This window comes from Apostichopus japonicus, chromosome 8, assembly GCF_037975245.1.
Source record: "Apostichopus japonicus isolate 1M-3 chromosome 8, ASM3797524v1, whole genome shotgun sequence".
NCBI classification, from domain to species: domain Eukaryota; kingdom Metazoa; phylum Echinodermata; class Holothuroidea; order Aspidochirotida; family Stichopodidae; genus Apostichopus; species Apostichopus japonicus.
The window spans coordinates 6,626,709-6,639,662 of NC_092568.1; the positions used below are offsets into that span (position 1 = coordinate 6,626,709).

The 12,954-nt window shown below is 37.6% G+C and overlaps 1 protein-coding gene across 1 annotated transcript in view; it reads left to right on the plus strand.

Annotated features, from left to right (window-relative positions):
- Positions 1-4,754: 4,754 nt before the first annotated feature.
- Positions 4,755-12,954, plus strand: part of LOC139970568 (son of sevenless homolog 2-like) — a 73,937-nt gene continuing 65,737 nt past the window's right edge. The window contains exons 1-3 of the mRNA XM_071976369.1: positions 4,755-4,961; positions 7,556-7,669; positions 8,289-8,546. Coding sequence (XP_071832470.1) covers positions 7,604-7,669; positions 8,289-8,546 — 324 coding nt within the window. The 5' untranslated portion in view covers positions 4,755-4,961; positions 7,556-7,603. The remainder of the gene's footprint in view (positions 4,962-7,555; positions 7,670-8,288; positions 8,547-12,954) is intronic.

Sequence of the window (12,954 nt, forward strand, 5' to 3'; positions counted from 1 at the left end):
AAATCATCAACATTTCCATTGCAGATAAAGCGTCGAATTACGACATGGAATTTTATGGTTGAACGTCCTATTTTCAAAATTTGATGAGGAAACTAAAGTTAAGATATAACCGGCCACATGGGCGGCGATCCTGGGGGGGATGGGGGGATATATCCCCCCATGAAAATGGGTGGAGGGGATGTAATACACCATATCCCCCCCACCAAATGCCAGGAATAAGAATATTTTCATGCCTTCATTTATGCATCATCGTGAATGTACGGCTCTTTTAGCTTCATTTCTCGCCTATACCATAAACGCAGTGCGATCTTTTCAAATAAACCGTCTTTATAAAGCAAGAATAGTTGACTGTAGGCTTCATTGGCCCTATAACAACAAAATGTATTATTGCGCCCACGGTATTGATATGGTACATATATGCACCCTCATAGTATTCATATAGGCCCTATAGTAGGCCTACACACGAACATGTTCCCTCGAACAGCTGAGAATCTCATGTTACCAGGGTAATGCTTAATTAGGGGCGTCGGAGCGGTTCGCCGGACCAATATTCACGGCGCAAAAAAAGGAGAAAAAAGTAGCACTAAGAAGAAAAAAAGGCAAAAAATAAAGAACCAAAATGAAAACATACTTCAAAATGTGTTTCAGAAGATTAATCGGGTACAAAAACAGACAAGGGAGAATGCACAGAAGAAAAGCTCGGGAAGTGCCATTTCCTGCAATCTGGGAGGCATTTTTTCAAAATTTTCTCCATAACGCTACGCGCCAACCAATGGTGGCGCGTAGCGTAGTTTGACCTTCCAAACGTCCCCCACCCCCCGATAATTATGGTAGATGGCCACACTCTGACAGGGGCGTAGCGAGCGGGGGGTGTGGGGGGGTGTCACACCCCCCCAATAATTTGGTCTCTGTCGGCAAATTTTGGGTCTGTCGGCAAAAGGAGAAAAGGTAAAGAGAGCGGAAGGGGAAGAAAGAAGGAAAGCTGAATAGAGAAAAGGAGAACGGGAGCTTCTACCGTGCCAAATTTGACTTAAAATATGCACCAGATTCCATCTAAGGACGTTTCAAAACTAAAAATTTTCCAAAGGGGAGGGGTAGACCCATAACCTTAGACCCCTCCCCCATTTCAGTCACCACTTCCAGATCCGTCGGCAAATCAAATTTGACTTAAAATATGCACCAGATTGCATCTAAGGATGTTTCAAAACTAAAAATTTTCCAAAGGGGAGGGGGAAACCCCCTCCCTTTAGACCCCTCCCCCATTTCAGTCACCACTTCCAGATCCGTCGGCAAATCAAATTTGACTTAAAATATGCACCAGATTGCATCTAAGGACGTTTCAAAACTAAAAATTTTCCAAAGGGGAGGGGGAAACCCCCTCCCCTTAGACCCCTCCCCCCTTTCAGTCACCACTTCCAGATCCGTCGGCAAATCAAATTTGACTTAAAATATGCACCAGATTGCATCTAAGGACGTTTCAAAACTAAAAAATTGCCAAAGGGGAGGGGGAAACCCCCTCCCCTTAGACCCCTCCCCCATTTCAGTCACCACTTCCAGATCCGTCGGCAAATCAAATTTGACTTAAAATATGCACCAGATTGCATCTAAGGACGTTTCAAAACTAAAAAATTGCCAAAGGGGAGGGGGACCCCTCCCCTTAGACCCCTCCCCCATTTCAGTCACCACTTCCAGATCCGTCGGCAAATCAAATTCTCCACACCCCCCCAACAAAAAACCCTTCGCTACGCCCCTGCACTCTGATCTTCCGTACCAATCCCAAATAGCTTCCGACGCCCCTGTTAATACACGTACGTTTCACCTGGATGCCCTCGGTACTTAGGAATGTAACTATGTGTAATTGTGTATTGCATGTGTATAGGCCTATAATAGCCTGCATGAGGCCATTTTCTTCATCGAATAACATAAAGAGCTCTCGAACATTCTAACGTAGCGCCTGAAACAAGATTGACAGGGGCAATTTTCCCAAAATAACACCCGAAATAATAAAAAAAGTATTTTGGATCCTGATTATGAGATATTTAGGACATGAAATCCCTATTTTAAAGTTGGGTATATGCCGCTTGGAAACCTCGGCAAGTGCCGTTTCCAGCCATCTAGAGGGTTTGTAAATCCCAAAATTTCTTGTACGCTTCGCGCCAACTCATGGTGGCGCTACGCTTAGATAGTCAACAAGGTCATATCCCCCCCACTCGGAAGTACGGATCGCCGCCCATGACCGGCCAACATTCCGTGACAAAATATGAAACTTCGACCTAATTTTCTTCCAACTTTTGATCGCACGTCGAAATTTCGAGATGACCAACTTCTCTTACCATAACTCCACAACAGGAAAATCTTCTATGGATGCCGGATTTCAGCCCCTCAGTACGTTTTAAAGCTTAGGAAACTTTCTATATATTATGGCTACGTTGAAAGCTGATTTTACGTGTTAATATCGAGACGCCAGAATAACTTGGTTACGTTCATCTTTTTAGTAGGCTATAGTCTGTTTAAGCCTACAACACGACGTGGTCGAGTGTGACGAAAAAAGGAAACGCTAAATATGCAAGTTTCTTGCATAGGCTTACATACTACAGATAATGATCTGGTGATGACCTGAGATCGCAGAAATGATAAATCTGTGCTTAGATTATTTTCGTTATGGCCCACCATTGTAGACTACACGTACTCAGACTACTTGTACCAATGGTTCTTTCCTACAGGGCCGGACCATTACCATTCTACCCAACAGCCTGGCTGGATTTTAGTACGTTCCAACAACTGTTTTGGGTGATCTTGACAAACCGCAAAATATCCCCATATCCATCGCTTTGGCTGACGGAAATAAAATTTCTGTCCTGTGGAATGCTACACCCCCATTGTAATGTGACGCTCATGTTGGCTCATTATTCGAATCCTTGTAACACTAGTCGTGAGACTTGCAGTGGCTTAATATAGCAATGCAGATTGACGTATGGTTACTCTGAAACACAATCCTAAACCTTGGTGTCCACAGAAATAGTTAGTTCAGTAGGCATAGGTTAACTTGATCGTGTGCGCATGCTTTTACCAGGGAGCAATTTTTTTTATATGTGTGTGTGTGGTTGCAAGAATTTTCTGCCAAAAATGCCTCTCAGATTGCCGGGAATGGCACTTCCCCAGGTCTTGTTAGTTGCATTTAAACATTCTATATTTTGAGATCTCATGTTTTAGAAATGTTAATTTAAAACTTCGAGCCAAAAGTAGATTCGATTGTTTTTTTGCCTGTGAAATCACTTTATATGGGTAGATTATAGGATATTACTGTATATTCGATATTTTACACGGGTAATTGAAAGTTATCATATTTTCATAAGTCATAATTCACGTGACGTGGATAGAAATCCACGACAGATAGTTTTGGTTAATTACAACTAGTGGGTGTACTTGTATGTATAATAATTGTTACGTCAATAACCAGATAAAAAAACACACCAGGGCATTAATTCTGATGGTAGCAGAAAAGCCTATATATATGCTGAGGGGAAACCATGTAGGGAATTTAGGTGTAAATTAATTGTTAGATTTGTGTTATTATTTGTTTTACATGCCAAAACTGTGGGGGACACCAAATGAGTTGATTGGGTTGGCTGTTTAGGGACTGGGCCACGTTCAGCTAGTAGGTATGTTAAAGAAGGCCCTGAGATATGGTTGAAAAAATAAAAAATGACGATACCGGAAAGGCATTCGCCGAAGGTGCGAGTTATCTAGGCATGCCCCCGGAAAACTTGGCACTTTTAGACATCAGATGGTGCAATGTGATGCATTTAGAATCCCCTATACAAAGATAGGATCAACTGAGTCAGTGGAAATTCTTCTCGTTCACATATTGGGCGGGGGGGGGGAGGGAATCTGGTGACTTAAGCCAACTGCCCGCGGAGCGCGCAAATTTGTTTCGCTATTTGTATTGAATGTGAGCTAATGCCAGTGTTATAACTGTCAAGGAAATAATCCCACAAAAAAAAAAAAAAAACACATTATAGCATAACGTATACCCTAAGCTTAATTCGTACTATTAAAAACAACACGATTTATTTTCAAAAGAATTAAGGGGGGGGGGGCAGGTGTGCGGGCCGGTCCCTTGATCCGACCCTGGTGGTGGTGGGTGGGAGAGAGAGGGGGGGGGGGCATACTTCAGCTGTGCGCTCAGTACCTCGATGGGATGTCGAGACAAGCACGCGTATAATTAAGGCGTACGACATCAGAGCATCATAATACGTTTGAGCATCTCCCTGCATCTTTTCTCTTCCAACATATAACAATCAAGCGAAAAACTTAACCTTATTTTTAATGTGAGCCACAAGTAACAAACATTGGTGTTTTGTATGTACGAGTTTGGTGGCAAGTTAGTATGTAACCAAGGAGCTAGTATAGCTGCCCCCTGGTATTTTATGTATGCATAACTAATACTCAAACTTCTTTAATTCTTCCTCTTTATCTTTACAGCCTCCTGCTATGCTCATATAAATGTCGCTGAATGTTTTGCGATATTCGATATATAAATCAACTTCATGGCAATGGATCGCTAACTAGTGCGTTGATAAGAAGTATATTCCCGAACAAGGGTACGCAGTACGGGAACACAATTTTCCCTTAACATCACCAAACAATGCTGGGAATATCATTTCCAGATATCTAGTTTAGAAGTAACTGTGTTATGTTTTTTTTTTCAATTTACGACCGACACACTTACACATATTCTGGTACGAGAGTTCAGTGCAATTGTTCGGAGTACTTACTGTATATACCGCTAGTAATAATCACAATATAGGCTAACGTTAGTAAAGTGCTTAAAGTTAGAATACAGAAGTGATTCATCCACCTCTCACATCGTAAATATAGCAATGCTCGTATTAGTCATCTAATACTTTATAAGATACTGATGATGAAGATCACATGAGCCAAACTCACCGTTTCCATTGGTAATCGTTTGTTATCAAAATGTGTTCGAAATGTCATTTTTCATGCATTTCCTTTTCACCCGAGGTTTAACTGTTACTGTTAGGCGCAGTGTCGTTTCCCATATTCTGACTATACAGTGAGTGAGGTTAGGCCTAGCCTAAGTTCTGCGTGCTGTATAGTTAAACATAGCCTTAGTTCAGTCAAATGTAGGTTTTGTGTGGGCTAGAAATACTATGAAGCATTGCCATATTGAGTATAGGCCTATGTTATGTTTCTCATTAGGCTACATTATGCATGTGTCACTCTTAGTCAAGCCTAACTTGAGCTTAGCCTTAATACTAGTTGAAGTAGTCAGTACTTTAGCCAACTGGCATTAAGCAAAATCCATCATGTTACCAATTCCATAGGGTTAGTAATGCAAAGAATTGATTAGTGAAGGGAATGGACCAAAATTTGCTCCTGGATATCCATTTGCCAATTCCCCTGTCATTACGCTTTAATTTTAAATTAAGAAAATATGCAGTGGGCAGACAGGCCTACGCCCCTAAGCCAATGTGAATATACCTAGGCTTGTAAGACTGAACAATGGTTTCTTAACCCATTTCTACTGTAATGCTATACATCTGTATAAACTACTGATATCATAAAATAGCTTTCTAACGTCCAAGACATGCAATGTTTTCACCTCAGTGTTGTCATTTAGTCTTCTCTGAAAAAGTTTTATAACCTGCAAGTGCTCATCCGTTCGGCCGTAAAAGTGTAACAGTGTAATAAGCAATTGAACAAACTACTCATGTAAAATGTGCTTTGTATCATTTAGGAAGTCCAAACATTTCTAAAAGGACAGTTATATATGGCACTGCAGTATGACACTAGCACTAGGTCTATCCACGAATCCTTATACAAATGTTTGGTCATCACTGAACTTGACATGCTAGCACTCCTGGTGCCAGTGATTATTATTGAATAGTCAGAAAATCATTGAAATCTTATTCATCCCTCCCTTATTCATTATTGATAAATGTTGAGGTCTGTTGTGTAACAATGTCAATGATGTACCAACCACATGGTTCTTGAATCTTGACAGTAGAAATAGTTTCTATGTATTTCTGTTTTGACCTTTAAACTGAATCAGATATTGGTGGGTTCTACTTTTGAATGAGTTTGCCACTTTAAGCAAAAGGGCAAGGTTGTAGCAACAATGCATATGATGTAGAAAGATTGCATAGGCGACAGTACACCATTATGTATGCCCTTACTGTCCCTGTCGACAGCGACAGTACAGTATGAACATATCATGGTTAAATGGGTGCATTTGATGAAAAGTTTCACAGAAGATAATAGTAATGTACTTTCGTCAAATTTTGCACCCAAAAATTTGAATATTGAATCAACAAAGAAGGGATGTCATCAGATGATGACATTATGAAAGAGTTCACATGAATTCTTTTTTTCCTTTCATTACTTTGAATATACAGTAGATGTAAATCCTTAAAATTTTGCAAAGTGTAAATGGTGGCATGTAGGAAACACCTAAGGAAATCATTCATGAAATGTTTGGTCACCTCTAATGTATTGTTATTCTGCCATTATCCCCCCTGAACTTTTATTGCGTTAACAAAGCAAATTCTATCCTACCGTTTTTTAGTGTAAGGTAAAGTGAAGCCTAACCATCTTTGCAGAGTTTGCATGCTTCGTCAGCGAAAATGATTTTACAAAAATGACAATTAATAATGAATTGCGGATATGATATTTTCATATCAGTTGAATCATGGATGTTTAATGCATGAAACTTGGAATATTGTGTTTACTCCTTCTTAAAATTTTTGCAATGTGTGGTAATTTAGTGCTGTAATATCAATCGTAAGTATAGAAGGAATTTCCACATTTTCATAGTAAGTAGACTGCTAGAGCTGCAGGTATGACTATACACTTGACTGAAGTTTTAGGGGTTGCTTGAGCATGAACAAGGTGTCATGATATCAATGTTCAAAGAACTTGTTAATTGGCCTAGAAATGAATAAAATAATTAAATGAGCACCACAATCCACATATTTAGTACTACTTCAAAATTAAGCTACGCACTTTGTAAGCTCAATCCATTCCCAGTGATAAATGAAATGGAAATGCTCCATGAAGTCTGTGATCAACCACTCCAGATAGTTTTCTATTCCCCAAAGCTCCAAGTCTAGTTGACGAGCTTATTTGTTAAGACCTAAATAGTCAGATGTACGAAAAATCATGATTTTTTTTTAGGTCTGCTTAGCCGCATGCGATAAATTGCTCTTCTCACACTCATTTTGGGTGCAGGGCGGCGTGCGTTCACACTTGCACAAAATGTCTAGCTTTTGGAACAAAGGAAGGATATAATTGATAGAATTTGCAGTTTGATAATGCATATATACAGCTTGTTTCTGAAGCATATGCTCTTTTTTTTAAAGAAAAATTTCAAGAATGTATACCAAAACTTTTTTCCATCCATTTGCCTGAATTGTTCAGTACTATTTAATGTATTAGAGTGTGTAGTTAAGGCATATTTCCCTGCATAATCATTTTGAAATCAAGAACTAACAAGCTTGCATAAATCTTATTCGTGGTCCTACTTCTCCTGCAGGTTTGAGTCAATAGACAAGATATAAAGAGCTGAAGGGAAGGAATCATTATGAGTGACGGCGAGGATCATCCTTCATCCAGATGGAGGGGTATGCTAGTGGGAGCTTTACAGAAGGCACGTGCATTATTTCAAGAATTCAAGAAAAAATTTCAAGAATTCAAATTAAGTTATTGTTCTATTTGTTAAAATGGCTGGTAAGGGCTGTACAATGTAACATTTCTTGTCATGGCAATACTTGAGCACAGAATGTAAAGTTGATGTGTTAGTTACACAACAGAGTCATTTTAGCGATATTTGAAAGTTGATGTGTTTATTGCCTATTATTCAGCCTACAGCACTTTCACAATATTCTAGCCTAGCTTCTGGAATCTCAGACTCAAGGTTGAAGTTGCTATAGTCATAATAAAAAGGAAACTAACAGAATTTTAGACTGAAATAAATTGGTTTATCAGACAATTCCAAGTTTATGCTCCAAACAAAACTGCTGAAATTTCTGACTTGTTGCATCTAGCTTTGTAAATACTTGGTTTGGTGTGCTGCACTGTTTGTTAATGAGCTTGTTTACTCTTTGAGCAAGCCTTAGAAAGCTTAAATAGAATGTAAATAGTATGTAAGAATAATGCAATTGGCATAGTGGTAGATTTTGACTTAGTGAAGGTAAACTATATATTTGGTTGATACTGATAGTGTTCAATATATTGGACTGAATGTTCAATGTTCTCTTGATCAACAGGTTCAAAGGCAGGTACACAGCTCACTCGCGGCTGAGGGTGATGCCTTAGATTATGTGGAATCTCTAATCATCCAGCTGTTGGAGTCCCTTTGTGCCAATCAGCCACATACTGTCAATGACATAGAAGAAAGGATAAAGAAGACTTTTCCTAATCCAATAGACCAGTGGGCTATCAATGATGCCAACACCTCTGTAGAGAGAGGGAAGAAAAAGTCACCTTTAGTGCTTCCAGTGGACAAAATACATTCATCTTTGAAAGTAAGTTAATATAAGTGTATACAAGTACAAGTATATTTAGGATCACCTTGAGGGTTGGGAAATCAGGAGGCTAAGAGTGAATGTTTTCCTTGAATGGGTTCAATAGAAACAAGTATGCCAGTATCTTTCTCTTACAGTTAAATACACTTGCTGGGAGGGTAAATTCTGCATTTCTCTGTGAAACTTCATAGCCTCTTCACCAGTCGCATCTCCATAGTCAAAGTCTGGACTAAGATTTATACATCAGTAGCCGTACTCTTGGCACATTCTTTGCCATCACTATTCTTATCATTTTCTAATAATAGTGATAACATGTTTTGTAGCATTTATGAGATAAATTAATGTTTTTCTCATAAAATACTGAGAAAGTGTTTTGATTTATAGAAATACTGCTACTACTTAACATGTGAAGTGCTGGTTATATGTTGCTGGTTGGTTTGCCCTACCAAGGGAAATGATAAGTTCCAATGACAAATATTACTATACTATCATAATGGCAGATGTATTGAGGATCCCTACGGCAGGTCTCTTCGGATCCTTATGGCAGAATTGTGTAGGTTCCTTTGAAAGTTTGTATACATTGGGACAGACAGTACAAAGACAACTTTCAAGGGCATCATAATTTTTTCTGAGACTCCTTTTTGAATTCATAAAGTGTTAGAAACTTAGTGCTTAAATAAATAAAGTTCACATTGTTTGCTTTGAAGTGTAACTTCTGCCAATAGCTACTGTAAAGCAAAACCATTAAATTTTTTGAATGAACTAGGATGGTATGTCTAATAATGAGGTCCTTAAGACTGGCAAAGTTTATTCATTGTTAAAAAACTTCTCTAATTTCTACCAATCTAGCTTTTGCAATATTTTTTAAAATTTGAAGAAATTCTTGGCAATTTCTGTGACAGTATCTTCACAAAAATTGTGCCATCCTGGGACCTATTATGATTCAGTCTACTTAAAAAGAGCGGAATGCATCTGGAATTCACTTGGATAACCTTCAATGAGTTAAAGTTTTTTGAATACAAACATTACTAGTACAATAATAAAGTGTTAGAAAGAATACCAGAAGGATATTTCTTTCATTCTTTACATTTGACAATTTAAATAAATATAACAGTGTTTAAAACAAACACAAATGAGGTTTGATACTGATGATGTGGATATTTACATCATCATTTGGAAAAAAAAACATGGTAAAATAATGAAAATTCCAAAAGTGTCTTAATAGATCCTTTTGTCATAACTAGGTCCCTGGACTATACAGCTTGAAACTTGAGGGCCATCACATAAAGTAGTACATTACGAGATACTAAGTAGTAATAACAAGTTCCAATGCAAGTAATGATTTAGCAGTCTTTATTACAGTCAGCTTTGTTAGTTTGTTATAGTCTTTAATTAGTAACATTGTCATGTCTCTACTACTTTTATTATTCAGTATTAAGCATGGAGTTTAATTGAAGCAGTTATGGGTTATTTAGGTACCTATATGTATACAGAGAAAGTTATTACTATGAACATGAATTGCTTTCAGAGTTTCAATTGTATGAACTGAAACCAAAAATATATAGAGAACTTTCACTGCAGGTTAGACAGGGGATGTACCTATTCATTGAAAATTAATTTTAAGGACATCAAAACTCCTCAAAATTCTCTGTGTAAAAGCTGTACAAGATACTGTAACTCAGACCAGAAAGGTGAAGTTTTGTAATGAATGGCTTTTCAATTATTGAGTTACTGTATATGTACGTTTTATCCAACAGAGGTTGCTGCAAGTGTGACATTTGGCTACATGAATAATACAAACTGCCTGTCACTCTCCTACAGACATTTTTAAGTGGAACATAATTAACTAAACTTTTGGTGAATTTCCTCTGGTTTGATTCTTTACGCACACATGGAATTGATTATGAAATACAACACTAAACTCTTGTGGTTAGTGACACTGTAGACTTCCGGAAACTTCTTTTTCATATTGTTCTTGAAGCATGTATACAAGTATTCAACTTTGGATTTAAACTGGCTGAAATAGTAATTCACATCTGTTTCATTGCTAGATATCACCGTTGGTGAGTTCCCAGAAGGTGAATGCTATCATAATATAGACTTTGCAAAGCTGTTTAAGGATGATTTACAGCACAAAATTAATTTTTAAATGATGTAGACTTTTAAAAACACTGACTATGCAGATTTTCGGTTAAAATAGCTGGATTACATGAAGTTTTAAATTGCAGACCATTAGGTCAGTTCATGAAAAGTCAGTATGAAAACATTTAGTATTTTATAGCCTTAAATAATATGTTACAATACATCACTTATTAGTCAAGGGCAAATTTCTGTTGGCTGTCATCCAAGGGTGTTCTGTTTTTGACTTGAAGTTCAACTCATATGATTGATTGACTTATAAGAATTTATAAAACAACATTGGATAAACATTAATATTTTAGGCCTGAACTGACTTTCACTGAGGAACAGACTTCATCCTCAAGTTTTGTCTTAGACAAGCATGTTAGATCTTTAAGCATACTTCACTTAAAAGTGGTTCCTACCAATCTTCAAATATTTGGTTGTCAGTGTTTGTAGGTTGGATATATCTTGTGTCCTACAGGGTACTGTACTTATTCTGGCAAATGTTATGCCCCTTCCCAAACTAAAACTTAACATACTGTAACCTTTGGATTTTGTTACATATTGGAGTTGGATCCTTATTATTTAGCTCTCATAACAAAGACATCCTTCAACATTTCCTATACAGTAGATGGGCAGTTCTTGCAGGTAGTTTTTATTATCTATTATACTGTATGGTATATATACAGTACACAAAACAATTGTAACATGTAGCACTATCCCCCTGCTGACCCATTTCTGATTGTACATGTCCTATTCTTTCCAAATATATTAATATTTTTTGACTAATTTGAATTGAATGTACTCAGTTCACGATGAGAATTATAAGGGATTGGCTGTGAACCATTTTCATTTTTAAAGGAAGCAATGACCAGTGACATGACATGGTGGACTTACTGTAAGTAGCCATGGTTGCAGCCTTTGGATCTGTAGCCAAGTCATTTCAGATGTAGCCTGTGACAGCTGAATAGTGAAGCACTGACAAAGCTTGGATGTACAGTAGACACTAATTCTTACAATGTTGTCTTATATGCAGCATTCCAATTGTAACATTAGGTATTGCAATCTGAGATACAAGGTATATTGTAAACATTAGTAATATGGAATTTATGGTTCACTTTCCTTTCTCCTCATGACAATAACTACACTGTTGTTATACCATCACTTGAGGACTTGGATTATAACCTTTTATGGCACTGCCTTCTGTGGTGACCATAGCCTTGTGGTCTTACATCTCATCTGGCTACCCAAAGTGTCAAAAAAGCAATTCCATTGAAAACATCAAAATATGCCTTACAGTTCATGATGTCATTTGATGTTCTTAGATGTTATATGATAACATAACATCAAATAAACAAAATTGACAGTTTGAAGGTAAATGTGACTATAGACTCCAGTGGAATTTGCTTTGTCCATTTGTCTTCCAAAATACAGGCAGTGATGTCATGAGTCTAAGCCAGTAACGCCTACAGTACATTACCTTTGAGGGAAAAAAAACAGACTCCTTCCAGTCACTTCTCTGTTGAAATTAAGAGCAGTTTCAAACTTGGTCCTTCAATCTTAAAACTATGTTTCCAAAACCACATCACTCCACTTTTGCATTGACCTCTGTGGGTGATCAGACTACAAATGGGTGATCAAGAAACTGCACCCTTTAATCTTCGGTAGTGTGAAAGCACTGTAAATCACAATGGGTAAGAACGCTGATCACAGGTAATGAATTGAATTTTTAAATGGCATCCAAAGAAGGTACGGTATGGTATTGTGTTACTGCCAAGAACGTGCAATATAGTTAGGTTACCACCTTAAAAGTTTCACGTAAGAAATAACCTTTACATATGGTTGTTTGAAAGTGTGAAAATTGGTAATGTGCAAAGAACTTGTTATATGCATTATCTTGTGTCATGCAGAGACAATTAATTTCAGAAGATTAGGACTTTCATTGACCGACTACTTAATGCAATTAGGCTGACTTCAACAGCTACCACTGCTCTACCTCCTGTGTCTCTCAAACAAATTGTATACACCATACTATACAAAGAATGAAACTTACCACAAACAATTTAATTGAAACCGGTGTGTGCTTGTTTATAGTAATTGTTGGTTAGAACTTGGAAATGCACTGAAGGCCTACAGTATGTGATTCATAGATCAAAACAAGATTTGTAGTTTCTAGCTTTCAACCTCACATTCTCATGTTGTGAGGTTTGGTGTCTGTCATTGTTTCATGTGCAATGCCAGATTGTAAAGGGAATTTACTAACATGTGGCTGTAGGTACCCATCAAA